General features: G+C 40.5%; 1 protein-coding gene across 1 annotated transcript in view; it reads right to left on the bottom strand.

The window, feature by feature from the left end:
• Window positions 1-24,395, bottom strand: part of GAN (gigaxonin) — a 26,911-nt gene that overhangs the window by 1,711 nt on the left and 805 nt on the right. The window contains exons 2-10 of the mRNA XM_009699049.1: window positions 23,560-23,594; window positions 12,297-12,411; window positions 11,075-11,425; window positions 10,381-10,598; window positions 9,390-9,511; window positions 8,793-8,905; window positions 7,559-7,708; window positions 7,115-7,251; window positions 6,486-6,614 (exon numbers count right to left, since the gene is read on the bottom strand). Of these exons, the coding sequence (XP_009697351.1) occupies window positions 6,486-6,614; window positions 7,115-7,251; window positions 7,559-7,708; window positions 8,793-8,905; window positions 9,390-9,511; window positions 10,381-10,598; window positions 11,075-11,425; window positions 12,297-12,411; window positions 23,560-23,594 (1,370 nt within the window). The remainder of the gene's footprint in view (window positions 1-6,485; window positions 6,615-7,114; window positions 7,252-7,558; window positions 7,709-8,792; window positions 8,906-9,389; window positions 9,512-10,380; window positions 10,599-11,074; window positions 11,426-12,296; window positions 12,412-23,559; window positions 23,595-24,395) is intronic.

The following is a 24,395-nucleotide window of genomic DNA, read 5'->3' as shown; positions in this document are numbered from 1 at the left end:
ATATCCGTAACCTGGAATTGAAGCAGACCTTCCCAATCACGTAACAGGCTCTTTTCAATCACTTTCTAGCTCCTATTCTAATTTTAGAAGTCCCCTATGTTCACTTTAAGCATATTCTCATTTGAACACTACATCAGCCTGATCTTTCTACCACGCGAAAAGCAGTTTTCCACGTTGAAGCCTTTGGAAACAGGGTAGGTATTACACTCATCACCCATGTGGGACACTGGCTTATAAAGACGTCCCATTTATCCAGAGTTGTCAGCATCCTCTCTATGGCTCTGAAACCAATTTCTACAAAATACTGCTGCACTTTTGCAGATGCTGTCACAGTTACGATTTATAGACCCTGAAGACATACAAATCAATGCTATTTTAGGTGACTGTTCCTAGATTTTTTATTAAATAATTTACAGAGAACAGGGAAGTTTAAAGAACCTTTGAAAAGCATCCCATGTATTTTCATGGCCATACCTAATTAATTTGAGGGGAAAAGTTAGGAAATATCCTCACAGATACTGCTGACCTTTGAAAATTCTGCATCTTAACTCATGATTCAGAAGTAAGCCTCTCTTCTGACATGGGAGATGCTGCTACGTATCCATTATCTTGAAGACAGATCAGTTTTTAAAGGCCAAAGGAAAGGATTAGCTGTCCACTATTTTGTCTGTGCTATACACTGAAGGATTAAGAAAGCAAGGGAATTGTTTCTAGCTGTCACAGAGGATGACAGATGAACTAAGAACAGCAAATAGGAGAAGTCCCCTACACTGATTTAGAAACTCTGATACAGAGCAAAGCTCCTTGCACACTATTTCTTTAGCTTCCTTTCCTTACTGTGGGAAGAGGGCACAGTCAGTATTTTCGATGCTTTTTAGCACCAAGTTATCTGGAATTATGAAAGCTGAATAAGTGGCAGAGAAATGCAAGAGGAAGACTGTAATTTCTTCCTATTTTTTTTTTCTTCTTTTTTTTTTTTTAAAATAGTAAATACAGGACCATGTTAAGGAAGTGAAAAAAATCAGTTAGATCGGTTTTGTCTAGCTACTGATCAAGTCAGGGCTTGGAAAATATGTGAACTTCACGGGTTTATCTGCACTGGATACTCAGGGTTTCAGAGTTTAAATAAAAAAAAAGAAACACAAAAAAACCCCAAAACCACAACAGTGTGAGGCCCAAGCATTTTCCTACTGTGCATCACAAAAGGACAATATTAAAGTATCTGTAGCAGAAAATTCATTCTCAACCTTTCTCAATGCATACACTTTAAAAAACAGGCGCAACTTTTCAGGAATGCTTACAGCAGCTTTAGCAGTTAAAACTGGGAAGGAACAAAGACGGGAAGGGCAAGGGGTCACGTTTCATCAGAATTTGATGAAGTTCCAGCTTAATGTGGGTTGTGCCTGCTGTTTGAACAGTATGGAACAAACACCATGACAAAAAATTGACAATCTTCAGGAATTTGAAAACACTCCTTGGAACATAACTCTTGCGTACTTCCCTGGGATGGCTGTGCTCAAACCGAACCCCAGAGTAGCAGGGGGGAAGGCATGTACCCCTGTAACCACAGACAGAAATGACGGCTCTGAAATGGAAACATGCTTCCACTCAAATTAAAAAAGGGGGAAGGAATCCTGATTTTTTTTCCAGTCTTACAGGGATATAAACAAAATAATCCATCCACACTGCTATAATCAACAAGCAGGATGGTAACTGTTTTATTTCCAAGTGGGAAGTAAATAAAGATGCGATACAGAACCAACATATTCCAGACACGTCACTTCAAGTTCACACCAGCTGTGAAAGGAAGCCTACAGATGAATGAAAATATTCTCTGTGTTCCTCTCATCCCACAGTGCTATCAGTCAGCCAGTTTCATTACACTTGCATAAGCACTTTCTTTTAATGAAATTCCTGCACATCGAATGGGAGAATCTTCCTAATTACACATGCTGTTACAAGATTATTTAGTTTGCTACTTACATACTGTTGAAAGCATTTCCTTATTTTTTTACAATGTTCCAGTAGCAAAAAGAATATTTTTAAGGAGTTTTTACCAGGTATTGCTTCTGAATAATCTCTCTTGCTTTTATCTCCCTCAATACCTGCAAATTTTGATTAATGCTTTTGAACCAGGAGCTCATGAAAAGGCAGCAGAAAGCCCACCCCACTCACAGACCCCCACTGAACGGCAGCAGCAGCGATACTCAAGGACAGAGCTCCACCAGCAGCTCTTTCAAAGAATCCTAAAGCCAATTTGTGCTCTATTAAATATTTCCAAATATTCACATTGAAAAGAAAAAAAAACCACCACAAAACAAAACAAAAAACAAACCAAAGCAAAACACCAAAACAAAACCCAACCAAGCAACAGTGTGTACAGACATCATCCAATTCTCCACATACCTATGTGGTGCAAAAGGGCATATTATGAATTATGAACTCTGGTAGAAGGAAAGACTGAGCCATCGAGATCTTTCATATGTAGTTAAAATTTCCTGCTTTTCATGGAGTAGACCAATACTGGATCAGTGAGCAAAGGATACCCTTACATCTCCATCTCCCACTTTCACTTGTTTTTACATCTATTTTTAGCTCGATCGATATTTTAAAAAGCAGGATATAATGCACAAAAAGCTCAATCTATAGCCTTTGAAAAAAAACACTGACATCCTGAAAAAACCTGCAGTCTGATGTACAGTATCTTCTATCCTCGGTTCACTCAAATTCACTCATGCACATGACAGGTCGACAAAACATTCATTAACTGAAAAAATCTCAGTTACGGAAGTACTTCAAATATGAGAATTATTTTCTACGTTACCCTGTCCACATTTTATGTGTATGCTACTATTCTGTCTCAGTTCATTTATTTTATTACTTGTTCGTATAGCTTAACAGGAGTCTCAGTGTCTAATTTTTTGCTAGCATGAAGATCTCAGCATATGCCCCATCTTTAGAAAAGTCTGTGTCATGGTTAAGAATAACAATTTTGAAAGACTCTGCACTGTGAGTTACTCTGGAGTAAGTTACTGTCAAAGTAAGCAGTATCAAACAAATTCAGTCCTTTAATCCCATTCAAGCCAGAATTATGTTGGTTTATATGAATTAATATGTTTATATACTGATATAAGTACATACTTGGACATATACAGTAAGTAAAACCCATAACTCAGATCCTCTTGGACTCTGGATGCCTAGGATGATGCTAGACCCTGTATTCTCAGCTAAAGCGAGCTGAGGCACATGTGAAAAACGATGCAGACCACACATGTTGGTTTACAGGTACGTGCAGCAATGCACACAATATCTGATGGCTGAACTCGCAGTACAAAAAAATTCTTTCCATTCAAAAGAAAGCCAACATGATGGAGTTCTGCACTTACTTAAAAACAGCTGGAAAAGTCTGTAGCTCATTACGAAGTATGCAATACCAATATGCAACTATTAAAAAAACCACTACAAATTTTGGGTTGAGACTGCCAGAATTTATACACTGTGCTTTTGACCCTCGGCTGCTAAATGATCTTACAAACATATTCCTCCTTCCCACAAATCTCTCAACCCAACACTTTTAGACTTCTGTCAATAACATACACATACACTGTCGAGGTGGTATTTCAGCTTTGACAGTTCCAGTACTATTCCTTCACTGTAACTACAAAAAGGACATGTGCTGTGGAGCCTGAAGGTGCTTGTACCCTGCGAGATGACTTTTTGAAGCTGCTGGTTTGAAGGGGACTAATCACCTTTATTTGTTTCGGAAAGTATTGCTGAGGAAATAAATGCACTTTTCAATTATAAGTTAATCTCCTTGTAGCAACTGCAGAATGTTTAAGATGAAGAATCAGTCTTTGTATATATCACATTAACTAGGCACTAAGGAACTGAGAGAGAGGGAGATTGTCCACCTGTGGTAAAATCTATAGCATCACTTATGCTTTACTCTGGAGTAATGATGCACAGCAGAGCTAAGGACAGCCAGTGCAAGCGGAATTGCTTAACTAATCAAACACACACATTGTTATTTAGCATAAGGTTGTCACAGACTTAAGAGAAACATGTTATTTAAGCTTTCATCCTTCACTCAGAATAAAGTGATTTAGATTTGGTTTCTGCTGTTTCTGAAGTAGCCCAGGAAATAACACCCTCAAGTCTTCCAGAGAGCCAACTTGCCTTCATTTGGTAGTCATTTGATATTTGTGAAGCACTATTACAATGAAATTTCCAGATTCAATCTTCCTTCAAAGAAGAGTACCAGAAAACAAAGTATTTTGTCTCACTATTTGGCAGGCAGAAATACTTGCAAACCGCATTTTGAAGGGAAGTCCCTTTACCCCTCTTTTCCCTCTTTTCCACACGGGTACAACTGCTCAGGTCCCACAGCCACCCTGAAAGGCACCCATCCCGCACAGCACTCCGAGGGTACCAAAATTTGGGCAAACCGTGACCCCAGGAGCTGGAGCACCAGAGACAGGCGGTAACACTGCATCCTCTCCTGGCTGCCAACACCCCGCTGCCTCCCGGGGCTGGAACCGGGGCCCTTCCAAAACCCCACCAAGAGAGCACACACCCCGTCCCCCCGGTTAGCCGCACTCGCTGCAGAAGCGGCAGCGGCCATCGTCCCACTCTTCGCTGGCCCTCTGTTTCCCAACGAAAACACACAACCTGTGAACTGCCTGCAGTACAAGCACAAATTTATTCCGAGTTAAATTTCTAAGCCCAAACCCTGTGCGGTGGCAGAGCAGAAAGGCAAAGCCTGAATACCTCAGCAGCCCTCAAGGCCTGCTGGAGGACCAACGACTCCAGACTCAGAGTACTTGCTGCCGCCTCACCTTCCTCTGTGCCAGCACAGCCCTCGTGCCACGCACACAACATACGGGGTGCTAGGGCAAGACCTGAAACAACAGATTTTTATTATAGTTGTACTTGAATCCTGTAACATCCCTGGGATGCCACCCAGCAAAGAGCCAGACGCACACGTTCGAAACACAGCCAGGCAGGGCTCCGTGCTGCAGTCAGCAGGTGGCACCAAGGACTCACCTGCAGCACCCAGGCTGGAACCTCCCAGCTTTTTCAAACTCCACTTGATGAAAGCTCAATCTGTATCAACCAGCGAAACAAGTTTACAGTCACTGGTGAGGAATCATGAGCTATGATATACCACCTTTTGAAGAACAGAATCATCCTGGAAATATTTCAGGCAAATCAACTAAAAATAGCAAGTAGGACATAAAGGAGCACTTCTTTCCAGAATTCCTTCCCTTTCAAAGACCTCTTGCCAAAAAGTTAATCAGCTTTTAGCATTTCCCCACACTCCCATAGGGCTACAAAATACCAGGGAGCATCAGCAGCAATGGCCTTTCTTACCTGTCTGCTTCCTATAACCACTTCAAAGAATGGTTTTTTTCCCTCCAACTTCATTTGATTAAAGCTAGTTTAGACATCACTTTGAACAACACAGAAGACCTCTTCATACAAAAGTTACAGTCTTTTTCCATCCACATCTTGCGGGAAAATTGTATCATGAACTTACATCTACTGTTCTATTTTTGTGTGCTTTTACCCAGGTCACAGTCATAAATCACTCTTGATCTTTTAATACAGATGTGTTAACCTCCTCCACTGTCAACAAGCCTTGAAACATCTGACCACAAAGTCTTTTTTCAATTTAGTTTTATGAAAAGAGAATCTTCTAATTTATAGTTATATGCAGAAAAAAAAAAAACAAACACTGGAGGAACCAAAGCTTGTCAGTTATGACTAGAGAATAAGGTGACTCTACACAAAATTCTGTCTAACGTAACATTTTTAATAGTTACCACATGTAGTAAGGCGGATTCCAGTACCACAGCCAAGAGATAACAAATGAAGTCATCAGAAGCAGATTCAAAACAAACAAGAGATCAGCCATGCACAGTGTGTGGAATGTATAGTACCCATAGTGTTTTTCCTATGGCGAAAGCCTACATGGGTTCAAAAAGCAATGAGCTATAAATGCTTGGAACAAAAATGCACGAAATTTCTTATCTCTAGCTTAGGAATTCCCTAAACTGCAAACCCCTGGAGACAGGGCTGGATCATGGAGAAGTATCCCTGTACATACCTACACTCCTCCATGAGCACTCACAAGGAGCCTAGGGCATGCGTATGGGTGGGGGGCAGCCGTACCCTGTACTTGGGAACTGGCAGGGTACAGGGGAAGAACCAGGCAAACCACCTGTACCATCAAGGTGTTTCTCCTGCGCAGGGGCACTCAAGATTGACACGGTGGCCCAGGGCTTTAGGCTTGGTATCTTAGAGGGACAAGCCACTGAAGCAGAAGGACCTTTGGTAAGAGCCATACTGGATCATAAAAGGTAAAATGAGCAACAGAGATGCATGGCACAGATCTACTATGCTTTGAAGTGCTGAAGCAAGGTGGGGGGGGAACAGATGGGTGAGTAAGGCACATATTTTCTATGTTTACAGCTGCAGCTAGTTACCTTTTAAACTCATCATGATAAAATTCAGATTTGCACGTCACCATCTCACTGGCTTGACTGTCATCACGACTCCTGACTCCACCAAATACATAAAGCTCAGAAGCAACTCCACAGGCCACTGCCCCAAATCTGAGAATCCAAATAAGAAAAAAAAAAATAAATGCAATATATCAAAACCATTTCACATATCCTTCTTAACTTCATCTTTTTTTTTTTTTTTTAATTTATACACACACACCCCTGCCTTATATGTTCAACAAGATGAGATGAGTCATGAATAGACTTGTAAGCACCTAATTCAAACCATGTAAAAGAACAAAACAGCAAAGTATTTATCTCTGGAAAAAACTCTGAAGTTCCAATTGAACTACAATTTCTAGTTTTCATTTTGCATCAGGGAACTATTGCTTGTAACATCAGGAATGCATTTCTACAAAATTCATATTTACTGCTTGGATGCTTATCTTACTTAGCCACATACTAACTACAGGCTACCATAATTCAGAAAGACGTGGTGAAATTTATACATTATCTTCAGCAATTCATCAGAGAAAGGACACCTTCCTCTCAGAGTGTTAAAAAAAAGGTTCTACGCAGCAATCTAGTTCCCCCCTTCCATTTTCACTCACCTTCTCTCTTTCAGAGGACAGATTGCTGTCCACTGCTGAGTCCTAGGGTCATAACACTCAACAGATTCAAAGAGTTTTCCATAGGAGCCTCCACCCATTGCATAGATTTTCTTCTTCATAGCTGCATAGCAGCCAATCTTGTGAAAAAAAAGTAGTACATCTAAAATTACTTTCAAATGCATAGTAATGACAGCTTAAAACTAACTATACATGCATAAACACACATATGTATTTGGGTCGCCTGTACCACATGCCACGCATAAAAATTCTCAGCCACAGTTTTGTTTTGGTATATAAATAAAGAAGCTGCTCTCTCTCATTTCATTTTGAGACTATTTGTTACAGCTGCTACTTGAAGCAAAAGGTTGAAAAAAATATACACACCTATACTGGCACTAACTACTTAACAATAAGTAATGCGGTAACATATGATGTAGCTCTTACCTTTCTAACCATGGTCAAGTCTGGCTGCTTGGTCCAGGTCCGGCTATAAATATCATAGCTCTCCATAGAGATGAGCTCCCTTTCACCATCCTCACCGCCCAGAATATACAGAATTCCATCAATCTCTACCACACCAAAATTATGTCGTGCCTAAGGAATATCAATAAAGTCAACATTGTAAAACATAACTGCCATTGTGAATAAATCAATACAATCTTTTTCTCAGCACATCTGCCTGCAAAGTGATATTGGCATTACATCTGTTTGTTGGGGGTTTTGGGGTCTTTTTTTTTTTTTTAAAATGGTGAAGTCCTAAACTCCATAATAAGATTATTCATTTATTTAACTAAACAAAACAAAGCGTATTCAAAAAAGAGCAGCAAAAGCCAAAGAGACCATATAGAAATCTAAGAACAGAGTTTGGCTGTACTTCAGTTTGCATAGTAGCGGTCTCCACAATGAAGCTGTTGCTTTTGGGTCTCTACAGCAGCAAAACTCGGATCCATTATCTCTGAAAAAGCAGCTCTTCTATTTGGTATGTAAGAGCACAGCTACTCTCAGTCTCACAGGAAACATAACGTATCTACTTAGTTAGAGTAAGCGGGAAACTTCATGCATTGTAACTACAAACGTGGCCAAAACTACAAGCCTTTGCCAACTAGAGACTGTAACAAAGAAAATCCTGTGGCAATCAACAATTTCTTAATAAACACTCTATGCTGATTTAAGAAGATAAAAACACAGGTGTATTAAGGATATATGTTTACAAATAAACTGTTACTTTTTGATGGAATGCAAATATGAAGAAGGAAACATTAACTCAAACCAAACCTAAATAAGTCTGTGCAAGCCAAGTTCTGTATGTTGGCCAGTCCTCTGTCCATCTTTTCTGCACAGTTCAATCCCTCTGCTCCTGTAAGAGTACTCTTGTTTTAGAAGGCCAGTATACACAGATCACTAAGTATACTATATGACTGCGTCATTATGAAATTCCTGAAATTTTGCCGTTCACCTTTACAGCTAGCTCTTGACTAGTTGTTTAGTCTTTCCAGATCCAGCAGTCAGTATCAGACCACAAGTACAGCAACAGGATATAAACAGAAGTCAGTCTGTAGCATGATTTTGAATGTGTAAGATGCAAGTGGCTGGAGATTCAGAGTAAAATTTTGCAGAAGAAACGGAACATTTTGCCAAAGTAAAAACTTAAATCCCAACAGTTAGAGAGAGATCTTGCCTCATTCATCGGTGGTAAGGAACTCCATGAATTGGTATCTGGATCATATTTCTCTCCAGAGCTTAGTGTTCCCTTGTTTTCATCCTGACCACCAAGCACAAATAAAAATCCTTCTGTAAAACAGAATGCAACATGATCTTAAAAACAGGACTCACACCTGTATACTGAGCAAGACAACGTGACTGGTGAGCGGTATTCTGGAATTCGCCAAGAGATCCAGACCAGTCACAGGTCAAACTCTGGACTGGAGAAGGTAAAGCACATACTTGTATCTGGACTCAAGTCTACCCCTGCAGATACTCTTCAACATATTCAGTGATGCAGCAACTAGAATTTACTTAAAACATGAAATACTCCTGGAGAGACAGATGTATCCAATTCCCACAAAATGTTGCAGGAATAGTGATTTTAAGACACTCAGATGACAGGGATTTTTCACAGAATCAAGTAATGTTTTGGGCAGACAAAGGGGAAGCATGAAATAACCCCAGTGCAGTCAGTCTTAAAGAAAAAAATAATTATAAGCTGTATCTCAGATTTTGAGGCACTGGTAAGTTTTCGTAATATTGACTTTACAAATACAAAGTTCCCCTTTACCTGCTGACAATACTCCATGATTGATCCTTGGAATACTCATAGGAGCAAGTTCAATCCAGAGCTGTCTATTGGGATCATAAAGAGGACACATACACCGCATCACTGAGGTTGGTTTCCGTGATCTGAACACAGGGTGGGGAGGGAACAAACAAAAACAGAGAGACAAGACAGAGTTTTACGAGTTCACTTTTAACAACTTGTGTCTGAAGCTTGCTTGTTCATGTTTTAATATATATTCATAAAGTGTGGCATTTCCCTGGTAAGGAGAAGGCCCTCAAACTAAATGTGTGTAAACTGAGTTTTGTACTGACCGGAGACATAAAAAGCAGGTGCACTTCATCTGCCTGCAACATTTTTTATGAAGGAACTTCAAACAAACTAAAAAGAACCAATAGAAAGTATTAGTAATGTTTGAGTAAAGCGATCCACAAACTGATGTGCAAAATGTTATTTGAGTATTTTATTACACTTCCGTAAAGAGCAAACATCTCCGTGCTAAACTTATTTAAACAGGACAAAACCCTCCCCTCTACTGCGGGGGGACTCAAGAAAAGAAAGGGATTATTGTGTGGAACAGGAATTTTCACCTGGCATCTCAGATGCACCAATGATGACTTTTTTTTGGAACCACAGCTATTATAAACAAAACAGTTAAAGCACATGTTCATTATTTTAAAGATTTATTATAGATGCTTTTCAGATCATTAGAAAAGCATTTCTCCAACATTCTGTGCTTATTTTGAGTAAAGTCGATATAGTTTTTGAAAAAAAAAACAAACCCAACAGCCAACACTTACTGAACAAACAACATGTCCTACTCTAAGTCTACTAGGTGTTGAGTGTCAGAAAACGATCACAAAGTAACTATTTATTGCTGAATGATTCGCAAAAGTATTTTAGGTGTGTCTGACCAACTTCAGAACATGCCATGAATGCCAGACACTTGTATTTTTACCAGCTGTGACAACCTGTGACATCACTTCATACTTACACTCGTTCTTCTCCACCAACAGTCACTATACACTCCGAGTAACCCCGGGGCTTGAAGGAGGCCAGCATCGCCTCTCCCTGCTGGGGCGGCGTGAGGGGAATATTGTTGCATTCTTTGACGATCTCCCGTACCAGTGGTTCGCTCATCATCTGCTCACGTAAATATGCTGCATCTAAGCCCGAAACCCACACTGCTGACATGACATCCTTCATGTGAACCTACAGAAAGAGATAAATGCCAGAAAATCCCCCAAACTTTACAGAACAGCACTACAGCACTCGTACATACAGATGCTTCCATATTTATCAGAAACTTAAAAGAGTTTTTGATATTGGGAAGTAATAACAAAATCTACAACACAATGTTATTAAGAAAACGCATCAAGTCTCCCAAGTTTCACTACAAATGTGCTACTTGCTTTCTCTTCACAAAAACAAGATTATATCATCAAATGCCAAAAAGGTACTTTTCTCCTTAATGCCTATTAAATAATAAAGGCAGCAGATGATATACATCAACACACCTTTCACCCTTTTACTGCAATCCTGCTGTCTGCACTTCAGGCAAAATTCAACTAATTCTATAAGTGCAAGATTAGCCCTGAAAGAAATGTATCCATTTCAAGTTCCCACCAATTAGAATAAACACTCTGATTTGGACCACATTCAAAATATAAATATTTGGATGTCCTGACCTTTCTCGATTCCGAATCGTGAGAAATCCACCTAATCACCGCTTCAAAGACGTATCTTTCATTTCCAACATTGAGCTTTTCCATCGAGAGCACTTCTTTCAGTTTTTGAGGAGTCAGTTCCAAGAATTCCTCTGTGCTGCTGACATCTCGAAAGTGAGTTTCCAGATACTCTGAGGCAAGGTAGTGAACATGATGCAAACAATAGTGCAGTGCAAAGTCCCGAATACCAATACAGTTCTCAGCAGCTATGCAACCTTCTAAAAACTCACAGCAGAGAGTTTTTAAGTCTGTAAGCAGCAGGAGATCAGCTGCCTGTACCACATCTTGGATAGTTTCTTCATTTAGCCTGATCTGCAAGAATTAATTTAGAAGTTATAGCTACTATCACTCATTTGTTTCATGACATGTCTGCATTCATTACACTCATTCTCAGTGGCTGAAAAACGGAGTATCAATGCCAGTGTAAAAATTACGACAAACATTGATGATTACTACATGTTTAGAAATTAACACCGGGATGGAAAGGCATTTGCTTGGCAGAAATTGTCAAGCAGAACTTTGCGCCTGAAGTACCCACAAAAATCGCTCATCTCATCTGGGAACCTAAAATGAATTTTGCTGCAATAAAAAAATAATTTTTTTAAATGCATGTCCAGAGACAACTTCGAGCCACATCTGCCTCTTCTTTTTTTTGCTGAAAGCTAAACTCATTCAGCAATCTCAATCTGGTTCTGAATAAACCAGGCACACCAACTTTAATTCCTGCTAAGGCTACTGGCACAAAGATCCGAAGGGGCGTGCTGTCAGCAACAAGAGGTCGGAGAGGTGGGCATGAGGGTCAGCGAAGGAGGATGCCCCATGTACTGTCATGTTCAGCGATGGGGTCTCAACCCCAATTGCTATTAAACCAGTTCTTTTTTACAGCTGATAAAGACTGCACGTTTTAAAGCAGGTTACTGAAGGTAGCCACAAATTTTAACACTAGCATTTGACATTGACTCTTTTAGAGTCCTCCCTCGCTGCACAAAAAGAGCGGAGGCAACTCCTGCAGAGCCTATTGCCTCTGCTTCACGTGCACAGCCCCAGTGTGATATATCGCTTTGCAGAAGTTTTATCACAAAACTTAGACTTCAATAGGTTTATCTTTCAGGATAGCAGTGTTAAAACCCAGGTTATTTTGCCAAATAGTTCAAATTCCATCCAGTTTTTTTTAATACCATACCTGTCCACTGAAGATGTAATCTAGTATCTCTTTCATGGTATCAACAGATATCCCTTCAAGTTCAATTTTGTATGTTGAGCCATCATCCTTTGGAGGATTATAATTCAATTTTGTTCTAAGAGAGAAAAGAAAAAAAAAAACACAAACCAACCTCACAACCTGGGGAATTGCTTGCTTTAAGTTTGCTGAAGAAACAAATGCTAGCTATGGAGCACTTAAGCTGTAACAGAGATGTTAAAACCTTACAATATGATGTGAAAATTGTCTCATGACAAGGCATGAGAAGGATGTATGTACGGTCTCTAATACTGCTCATCACATTTCCAAACTGAACCAACACATTAGCCTTGCAAACTACCCATGGCATCAAAGAGCCAATGTAATTTCTTCCCAGCTCATCTGTCACAAGCATTCAAAAACTTCACTCAGAACCTCAAACACAAAAGCAGCTCTGCTGATAGACGAAACACAGGGATTTGCTTTGACAAAGGTGGAAAAAAACCACCCAAACCAAACAACATTTTACTAAGAAAAAAATAATCACAGTGAGCAGATGTGATCAGAATAAACACTGGCAGCGCAACCATTTGGATTGCATTACCATTCTGCGTAGTTTATGATGTTATCAGCCTAATGCTATGCCTGGCGGTAACCAAACTGTGCGCTCACAGTTGTAGGAAACAGCCCATGTGCTGCTCTGCCAAGCTTTAAATATTCATCTACATCAGTGGACACTTCACTTATGAGTGAGTTCTTCAAAAATACCAAGAACAGTCTGATGTGCCTTTGAATGGAATGGAGGGGCACGCGGGGAAAGATGAGGAAATAACAATAATAATAATACAGCAGACAGCTTTGCTTTCCATCATCTGCTAGCACAAACAATTTTTCCAAGAAAGGCACCTTTAAGTGTTCAAAAGGGAGCAGTGTCCACCGGTCCTGTGAAAACAGCCGCAAGAGCTAATAGAAGATCATTCTGAACATCTTTTTTTCATGCTTTAGGCAATGAAGAATACATTATATAAAGACCAGAAAACTTGTTTCACTGCCTCTGTGTATATATAGGTATCTACATCTATATCACGGCACATTAAAATAAAAGCCTTAAATGTACATTTACAGATGTACAGACCTGTACCAGGTCTGAAGCCGAGCTGCCTCACACTCTGTTTGTACGGCACCTAGTACAAGTTATAATACAAATAAAACAACAATATAATATGGATTAGGAAATTGTTTATTTCCTAACACTTGGAAGGAGATGAGAAAAATTAAGCCTGTTCTTTAAACAGTCTATGTGACTTCCAGTAAAGCCCATGCTGCAATAGCAGACACTGATCTGCAACTTGTCAGTTGAAACCTTCTAAACCAAATACACAACTCAAGCAATGCTGTACAACACGTATCCCAACTCGTGCCATCCTTGCCCACGTGGAACGTGCATTTTTCATGCCTACAAGCTCCAAACGAATGAAAGGGCATACAGACAGAGTAACACACATTATCAACTCTTAACACGGTGCCAAGGTTTCTTTACACACATTTTCAAATCTATCCAAACTAACTCAATTCTAATTGTGCTGACTACGCTCAAGTTTGGGGTTTCCTGGTTTGCAGTGAAAGCTGCATCTTGTTTCCCAGAATGAAAGTGAGTTTTCTTTTACTTTAACATAAAAAGTATCAAGGTTTGCAGCATCTGATTTCCTTTACCAGAAAGGACAGTCAGTCAGATGGATCTCATACCTATCAGGGACCTATGAGTAGCTGGTATAGTCAAATACACAACAGCATCTACACAGAATCTGGGTAGTCCAATAGATTGTGGGGTTTAAAACAGATCCAAGGCATATAATAAACATGTTGCATGCCAGCACTAATGGGGAGATTAGGGAAAGGACTAGTGCTATTTATCCCTAACTTCCATCTCAGCATCACCTGTACACACCCAAACCAAATCACCTCATTGCATGGACTTTACAGAGACTCCCCCTGGTAACAAGAAAATGTTGTTCAGAGTTTCTGGGCCTTATGGGGCCAGATGTTCTAATTACTGTGTACTCTGTCAGGCATCAACTGTTGTTAACCTGAAAAGAAACAAACCAGCCACTGATGCAAGCCCAAAACACAAAGCAGAAAAACTAACCTTGAGAACAAACCAATTGATTTCAAAATTATAGATACTCATATGCAGGCAAAGATTCACCTTATGCAAATGCATCCCAGTTCAAACTAAGCTTTGTTCCTATTATCTGTCCTGAGAAGCAGTAGTTAACCATCTGTCACACAACTTTTGATTTGTTAGTTAATAAACTATTAGGTTATTCATTTTGGTACAAAGATTTCTGAGCTATGGCACAAGAACAGCAGCTGGAAGTACTCCTCGCTCACGTCGAGGACTGCAGGACAGCTACTGGCTGTTGGGAAGAGGGGAGGAAAAAGAAGATGCAAGGACTTATCATAACCAGGTTTGGGGCTGGAAAAGTTTAAGATAGAAAAATGTGAGTCTAATGTGGAAAGAAAGCTGAAATAGGAGGAAAAAAAAAGTAGGAGGTACCTAAGCAGAGGGCAAGGAGCCACGTCTCCTCTTGCATCACCCAGCATCAGCTGTTACCCACACCCACACCTTGCTAGTAAACTGAGGTCTGAGCATCCTCGTCCTCCAACATATGCAACAGACAGAACGAGAAAGTTTTAAAACACATCTGTTCCCAGTTCAGAAAGACACAGCGGACAGCACGTAGCAAAACATTTAACCCTGGTCTTCTATCATATTTCACTTCATAAAAGTTTCTAGCTAGGCTTAAGCAGAGGTTTTCCAGTCTCTCAGCACCCCAGGAAGGAGGATGCTTTCTTTCCACCGTGCTCTTCCCCACAGTGATTTATTCAGCCTATGATTTGTATGGCTGAAAGTGGCCATCGGCAATCCAAGGTGCAGAGATGTGCCCAGCTGCAGCATGGCTGCTTTAACACATCTATGGGAGAGGTTCCTACTCCAGACTACATCTCTAATGACTTTAAAAGCACTCTAAGCTGCCAAACCACAGCAAAAAAGGCTGCCTCAGTCTTCCTTAATCCAGATGAAAGACCAGAATATCAAGATTTAGAAGGAAATAAAACCCCCAGAGCCAACCAGAAAACCCATTAGCTGGGAGCAGAGCACAGCCAAGATGCATACAAAGCTGGGGGAAACAAAACAAGGCAACTTCTTCATCCTCTTTTCTTAAGTAATTTAATTTTGAGCAGCTTGACTCCATACATGTTTTAATTAAAAAAAATGGAAAAAAATGTTTTAAGATGATCATAATTGGAAGTGCAAATTGCTTCTACAAATGCGTAACATCGACCCCAACCTCTTGTACCTGGTCAGGAAAACTGCTTGGCACATACTACACCTTGAGCAAGCGGTGTAACAACAACTGGGTTTACATTGTGTTTTGACGTTGTGTGTCTGTGTGACAAATTTAGAATCTGCTCTTCCACACCACTTAAGGAACACGATCCTAATGAGTCATCTCAAGTGACACCACATAAGGCAGAATGAGGAAAAAAATTCCAATACCTCTTCTGTATATGTAAGCAATAATATAAGCAAGGTAAATCATTAAAAGGAAAACAAGGACTTAAGAACAAATATTGGTATTGCTAGGACTCACAATTCACCTCTAATGGCATAAACCAGATTTTAATAATTAAAAAAAAAACAAAACACAAAAAACCCCCAACCAACAGATAAATTTAAGACTGTCCACAGTTCTTGCAAAAATTGAGATAGATCTTCCAACTTACCTCTCGTTTTAAAAGAGCAAACCAAAGAAAAACACGCAGTCCTATTTCCAACCCTGCAGCCAAGTGCCTGCGAGAAGGCTGCTGTGGGACAGTTAAGATGCATGAGAAGCACAGCGAGAAAGGGTCCATGTGTCTGAAAACTTGTTTTTCCTACCTCTTACAGTTGACAGTTTACAGGAGGGGGAATAATAATTTTAAAAAACGCAATCAAGCAAAACAACAAACAAAATGAAAATCAAAACAAAGAATTCAGCCATCATCGATAACACTTGCTTTCAAGTCAGACATAATTCTGTGGGAATATTTTTATCAGTAAAACCTCTGCCTTGTTTGTAAACTGTTATGAAAAGATAATGGATGTGTTTCTACAATAGTGATATAAGTTATAAAGAAACAACAGCGTAACTCTCGGAATGCTTTAATCCTTGGAGCGCTGATATATTGGTACCTAAACAGGTAAAGAAAACATCTGTCTGCAAAGACAGTGCCTTTGTAAACCAGAATACTCTAGACCACATCCACCTTATGCAGGTTTTATGATATTTACAGTGAACAACAATCAAAAAATGTGGGAAACAAAAGACAAACACTTTGGTGTTGATGCTTTGCAACACAAAACTTCTACCTGCTCTCACATCATCACCCTGCAAACGACACAGTTCGCCGACCTACTTACGCAGTCATAGCTGGGCGTCAGGAACCAAACTGCAGGAGACACGAGGGAAACGCTCGTCTTTTTGAAAGGAGCTGTCTTTCCAAATTAATGATCCTGCTCCAGATTAACCGTAAGGGCTAGTTTACACAAGCTTTGCCAATATTGCCGCACTAGCAAACCTTAGTATTAGAGTAGCAAAGCCATCCTTCCAAACCAAAGAGTAATAAAATTAGGGTTTGACGATATATCCTTTACCTGCACCAGTGTTTTGGCTTTCTCCAGAGAGCATTAGCATTTTCAAATGAAGTTATACCTCCAACAAATGTTTCCAGCAAAGGCATGCACCAAACCTAAAATGCGCTCACAAGGATGACTCAGTCTCAAAAATGACAAGCAAGTAGTTTGAGATTTTGCAACAGTAAGAAGAAAACTTAAAAATTCTGCTTTTCATGCAAACGTAAGGTCAATTTAGTCTCCTCCTGATCTGAGCCTCCTTATATAGGTTTAAGTCTTTCAAGTACAAGCTTTCCATGTTAAATCTAATTAAATCCTACTTAGGATTGACCATTGTAATGGTGAAGTTTTCTCATTTGTCTGCCTTTATCCCTGCAACGTTTTCTCCCATGAAGGCTGGTCTTTCTGCGTGCAAAACCCCTTAATAATCGCATTATTAAACAGGTCAGACACAAAAACATGATGCAGCAGTTCACTCCACCCACTGCCATCCTCCAAAAAGATATTTTACAACCAAATCAGAAGGTTTTCTTTGAGGTCGCACCCTGGCCTGTAGCACCACACATAAAAGACAGCCTTCACCACACCCTGCAAAGGGTGCCAGCTCTCAGAGGATTTTGGCTATGCCTCTCCTATGTCTCTCAAGATTATCTGTAACTGCAACTTCAGGTCTGAAGGCAAAGTAGTCCACCTAACAGCTCAGCACAAAAACCTGCAGAAGGTGCTTTGCTCGGTTTAAGAGAAACGACGACCAGGAATAACTTAATTTTTTCATCTGTTGGAAAGCTTAAGTCAGGCAAAACTGTAAGGCTTGCCCCTTGCGCACAAGAAAGAGAACAAAGCAATTCCTTCTGCAGCAGCACAGGGGACACGTACAGGGCTCACGGGCTTCGCTCAATGAAGAGCTTGTTTACCCTGAAAATCTGAAGTTACTCTGACTACATTGAGCTCATCCAGAGCTAGACTGTAACCTGAATTGCAAATCTGCCCTGGACCAGCCCATCTTGCCTAAACAAGCGAGTTAGCCCTAAGTAGACTGAACACACACTTGACTAACACAGTCCCCAAGCTTGGAGCTTCTCAGCAGCAGGACATACCTGCCATTTCAGTCTACTTTGGGGTTTTTTTTTAGCCAACTTGGAAAACAACCAACCAACTGTACCAGCTGAGCTTACAAACAAGTCAAACACAAGCAGTGCGGGTGAGCTGGCTGCTGGGCACCGATGGCTCATGCCATGCACCTCGTACGCGGCATGAAGCACGGCTCGGCCTCATCTACACCTGTAGCCAAGTAGTCCTGGGTCAGCAGTCGGCTGTTCAGCGGGTCCAGCAGTCGGCTGTTCAGCTCTTCTCACACAAAGTACAGATCTATTATGTACCTTCCTGTATTAGAAATACCTGCCATTGGATTTAGAAAGGAGGGGTTGGGGTTTTTTCTTTCTTTGTTTTTAAAAGATGGGGAAAAAAATATCTAATCCTTCTTCCTCTGCAGGCAGCAGGCTAGCTCATCAAAGCATCTCCTTAAGGGACAAACTCTGTATCATATTTATGCTACACATGACACTCAAGTTCACTCACTAATAGATGATTCATGAGATTTCTAGTCCACATCAGTTGAAAATTTAGCTTTCTACTAAACAGCAGTGTTACACCTATTAGGCAGCAGTTTGGAACTAGGACTTCCTTGGAAAAACAAAGGAAGACGTTTCTGGAATACAGTTTTAAACCAAGAAATGAACTGTATCTTACTTGAAAATATGTCTTCTTTCAAGTTAACTCCGCTTTTAAACTTGTTAAAAATGCTTTTTCAGAAGGAACAACTACAGTACCATACCCATGCTGTTAAACTCATTGCTAAACATATTTAGGAAATGCAACGCTGTGTACCGTGTCTCTAATAATCCAAACATTCCTGTGACTTACTAAAATCATTATTTGGAAAACACCATTGAACCTGCCGAGAAAACTCGGTTTAATCAGGTTTTTATACCTCTCTTATCCTTAGAGCACATGGGAGAAATAAGCATCAGAAACAGATTTTTCATAATCACTGGGAAGTATGAAGTCGAATGGACAAAATTACAAGTGCATGAGTAGCATCGTGGGACAGCTGGAAGATGCAACAAGCACTGTGTTTCTTTGGGAACCCAAGTGAGGGAGGCCCCAGAACCCCGGCCGTGCCAGGAGCTAGAGAACGGAGATCTGCAAGACTATCACAGACAGCGATGACACAGCCAAGAGGAAAAAGGAACTCGGAGTGTGGATTTCACCAACACAAGAAGGAAGAGCCAAGAGTCTGCAATTCAGAATACTAACCATGTCCATAAACAATAACAAGAGCTGCACTAGGCAGCTTAAAGTCATTCAGGAGATGTAAACCAACACGCCTGAGGACATAAACCAGCCACTAGCTACATGGCATTAAGAATGTATTTCCTTGACAGGCAACAAGCAACTTCAGAGCTGTCCGTAACAGCGGATTTTTTTGGTTTTGTTTTCTTGGAAATACTAAGCAGTGGCATAGATATAAGACAGGAAACAAATAGGAGACTGGAGACTCCCTTATGTATAGGTAACACTCCAGTGGTACTCAGTACCAGGACACAGAGAAAGCTTTGTACAATATATGAAATAAGAGGTCTGAATAGAGAATGAAGAAACAAATTCCCTAAAACCATTAGTTACTTTTTATATTTGTCAGTCCACATGAGGAAGAAGTTCCTTTTGTAACTGCAGCTGAGACCAATGCAAACAAAATAGGTTCAAAGAAAACAAAACTCAAAAAAACCCAAAACACAAATCAAGAAGTCCAGACTCATCAACTTCAGATCTTTCTCCAGACACATAAGCATCTTCAGAGCAGCCCTGTTCCAGCCACAAAATACATTTCAAAGTGTGCAAGAAAAATCATTAGGAAAAAAGATTCTTTTAATGACAAAAAGTTTCGCTAATCAAACTACACATTTAATGCAGGTGTAAAGACAACCTACAGAGTACAAATTGCCCAGACATCCCAAGCAGCTCCATCCCACCACACCTCCTTCCACCTCAACTCGCCTCCTACAGCAGGCTCGCAGATGAACTGCGCGTCTTCAGATACAAAGAAAGGATAAGAAATTTCATCTCAAGTTCTCCTGCGTAAACAAGATGCTCTGATTTCCAGTTCTCCCTTTGCCTGACGTGTAGGAGCAGCCCAACTGTATTTTCTTACTATTTTGAGCTGGGTAAGAGCCTTATTGCTTCCTCCCTCCAGGCCATCTTTAGGGGCTTGTTGGAGCAGGAATATAATTAACAACTCCCCATTCAAGCCTGGTGTAGTGATTTTTAAATCCCTTTTTTGAACCATAAGCTTTTAACATACCTTTATCACTGTTGCCCCTCAACTACTCATCCAAACATAACACACATGTAGGCACTTCTCCCCAGTCATGCCAGGTAGAGAGTTTCTGGACAAGGCAACTATTTTGATTTATTGCTATTTTGATTTATTGGTCTCAGCTGCAGTTAACAGAAGCAACTTCTTCCTCATGTGGACTGACAAATATGAAAAGTAACTAATGATTTTAAAGAATTTATTCCTTCAGTCTTTGTTCAGACCTCTTATTTCATGCACTGTACAAAGTTACAGAGACTTTACAACTCAGTTATCACTAAAATCTCACAGGTGACATTTTAGTTTCCTTTTTTTAAAAAACAAAACCAAAACAAAACTATGCCTCATTTAAAAAACAGCTTTAGAAGTCTGGAAGCAAATTCTGGCCCGATTTGTTCCCGATTTCCTACTGCCAGGGCAGCCTGTAAAGTTCCCAGGAAACGGCCAGAAACAAACTTCTCACGAGAACCCTCAAAGACGACGCGGCTTTAGAGCCCTCCCTTGACAGAGCAGTTACCGCAGCGCTGCCCTGCACCCCAGTAAAGAGAGAACAAGCCCTGGCACAAGGACAGCGCGATTCGGCTAAACCAGAATTTGAAAGCACAGGCTCCTGACAACCAAGTACCTCCCAGCTTCAGCACTGGTTGGTATTCGTCACTTCAGTACTAGTCCCAAATAGAAAAAAGTTTCAAAACACTATGGAAGGTCTCTATAAACGTCAATAAAAAACAAGCAGGTATCACGAAATAAGCAGCAGAAGCTACTGGCACATGTTGGCTTCCACCTTGCATTGCTCTACAATATTTATTGTCTAACAAGCGTAACAAAACCTGCCAAGGCACACCTTTTCAGCGCGATGCAGAACAGACGTCCCATCGCACTTTTCACACCAGCACTCAGGGATGCTCACAGACACACTTACACAAGGACGACGTCTCAGCAAACCGCCTTCGCACACCTTCACGACAACTCAAAATGCTCCAAGTGCCAGCACGCAGAGGAAAGGACAGGAGTTCAGTGATGGGGGACACGTCCCACCACATCTCCGTGGAAGTCTATTTCGGCACTGGCAGAGAGGTTATGGTTTTGTGGCCGTGCAAGGGTCTCACAAGGCCTGCAACGTTTTAGGGATGTCAGAAGGTTGAAAAGCATAAGTGAGAAGATGTAAATGCTTTGAGGTTATTTCCGACCAAAATCCATTTACGAGAAGTATAGCTATTTACTTGTAAATGGAAAACAACATGAACATTTTTATTTTTGTTTAGCTATATTACGCTCATCTGGAAAAAGATGAAAATATGGTTACTGGTCCATTACTAAGTTAGAAAAGCCTTGGGGAACAGTATAGAATACATACACCCATTTGTAATCTGTTCACACAGACACATGAAAACCAAAGACAAAACTTGCTGAGATAACAAAGTGTCTTAATTTAATTTCTTATACAGCAGCACAATCCCTGCGTAATAACTTTAAGTTCACCTAAGAATTTGAGCTTACGTATCCTCTTTGTTAAGGTAGTTCCCACATGCTCCCTGCGATACAGGCAAGCAGACAGCAAGCAGGCAAAATATTAAGAGTTGCAAGTTTCAGCTGGCCAGGAACGACTCATGCCAGACAGTGACAGATCTCTTCGGACGAGAACATCTGCTGCTACTGCTGAGGATACCAGGAATACTTGGACCAAATCTATCCTGTAAAAGGTTTGCAGATATATGCTACAACTTACGCCAAACTTACTAGCGCAAGCATGGTTTATTCTGGTAAAAGCACTCTTATGTCACCATAATTTACACTAGGCTTACAAACTAAATAAATTAAACCAGGGCAATAGAGTTGTATCTACATTAGGGCAATTGCCAGGACAAAAAGTGCTAAAAGAAGTGCAGGCTTCTGGCTGATTTGTTAGAAGAGAAAATCAAGAGCTAACCTGGCTCGAATTTAACTTCTCTGGGATGCACAGTAACGTCACTTTGAGCCAAACCACGCTTTGTCCTATGGCAGTTTCTTCCTGAGGAATCCTCCTTTTCTCAGGCTCAGGAACATACCGCAAGATGCTAGAGATAGGCAAGAAGAATTCTGTGTTTTGTAAATGGCAGGATTTGCTCCAGGGGCACACAAAGTGATCAGATAAACCTGTACATATAAGGCAATTTTGCAGGAATTCACACAACCACCCCAGACTTCACTGCCCTCAGAAAGCTACAAGCATCTTGGCATTAAACAGCTGAGGCAAGACCTCAAGAATCAAACTACCACAAAAATTAAAAGTCTTAAGGTCCCACGTAATGAAAATTTATTCGTGAAAGATGTTTGCTTTCCCCCCCACCCCGTACTTCCATAAGTTAGCCTACAGATAATAAAGGCAGATGGAACCCACAACACCATTAAAACTTCTGCGTGTTTCTGCGTCCCCTTCACATCTTTTCTCCTCTCCCAGCAGAAGCTGCCATTTTTGAGCTGCATGGATAATCCAGTTGCCAAATAACTTGAGGGAAGCCACAGCACTATAATTTACAAGTGTCCTACTCATAACCAGTCAGCCAAACAGCTTCCATGCAAAACTAAAAAACAGGTAACGCTCCTCTCTGTGGCTACACAAATCCTTCAGCACACACACTCTGCTCACACCCAACCACCCCCTCAGAAAGTCCATGCCTACTTATTTTCCTACTCACACCCTAAACTAAGCACTCATGCAAACCCTACGCAGCTTCTGAACTCGCCCACCAACTTGCCCACAGCCACAATACATAATGACACAGCCAGATACAGAAAACACCACACCAACTCATACTTCCACTGCTTCACTCCTAAGTATGTTTCACAGATCCACTCATTTTTCTTCCAACTTTTACTTCTGATATTAGTTAATGGCTTTTTCTGAGCTTTACACTGGAATTTTTCAAATGAGAGCATCCCAGATCAATTCGCATTTGGAGACTGTAACAGCCTCTGGTACCAGAGCACACTTTGGGATCATCCACTCTTAAAACACATGGGCATAAAATTCTTGAGTCTCCTGCAATAACTCTTTATATAGAAACCTGAACCGATCATTTTATTTGAAAAACCAACACTCAAAAATAAATGGGACTTGCAGAGAGTGGGTACAGGCTGCAGATTAATTTTATCTTCAAAAAGAGCCACTGAAACATTACTTTTGGCTGGAAACTTAATGCTCCAACTTTGGCAACCTACCTGACCAATTTTACCCAATGCGAAGACCAGCTGGGCTAAGAGATAGATCCTAGAGTGATAAAAAGAAGAGAGACAGGCAGCAGGTAAAAATTAAGTTCTGCAAAGGTAGGTAATACCAATGTGTTTCTTAACGTGCCGTACGAGAACTAGGTAGAGGTATTTTGGGATTTTACATCTTGTAAGCCCAAGGAGAAAGAGATGAGTAAGCTTAAAAAAAAAACAAAACACACCACACAACAAACTTAATGATATTTATATATTAATGTATGTAACCTACTTTCACACATAGTTAATGAGCTCCTTCATGGGATTTGAACCTGAACAATTCTGAGTTTAAAGAAACCACAACTCTAATGACCACAAGTTTTGCTGCTAACGTCTGGCGCTCCTGCTCCTCACACACGCTTAGCTCATGTTTCCCCAGAACATTTTTCAGAGATTAACAAAATGCAATACTTAGAGATGAAATTCTGTGAAAGGTACTTCTCTATAGAATAATTTACAATATCTTTTAATTAAGCAGTCTTTTTCACAGTAAAAAACGGCACGTTTCCTGTAAACTCATCTTGCTGTCACAGTAGAACAGCAGTTTTTCCAAGACTATGACCCGTTTCCACCTAGAGCAACACTTCTGAACCTTAATTTCAGATATGGCATACAGTCATCTAAAATACCATGACCAACAACCTAAAAAGCATTCAGGCGTTTTGAAGAGTATTGGACCAATGACTCATTTCAATTTCACATCTTTGATTTCTCTTTCACCACAGTCTTCCAAAACTGCTTCTCAAGACAAGCAGCGAAAAAAAATTTAGTAGTACATAGGCTCCGCGGTGTCTTTTTTGCAAAT

This window comes from Cariama cristata, unplaced genomic scaffold, assembly GCF_000690535.1.
Source record: "Cariama cristata isolate BGI_N322 unplaced genomic scaffold, ASM69053v1 scaffold9374, whole genome shotgun sequence".
NCBI lineage: Eukaryota > Metazoa > Chordata > Aves > Cariamiformes > Cariamidae > Cariama > Cariama cristata.
This window is presented reverse-complemented; position numbering and strand designations above follow the sequence as displayed.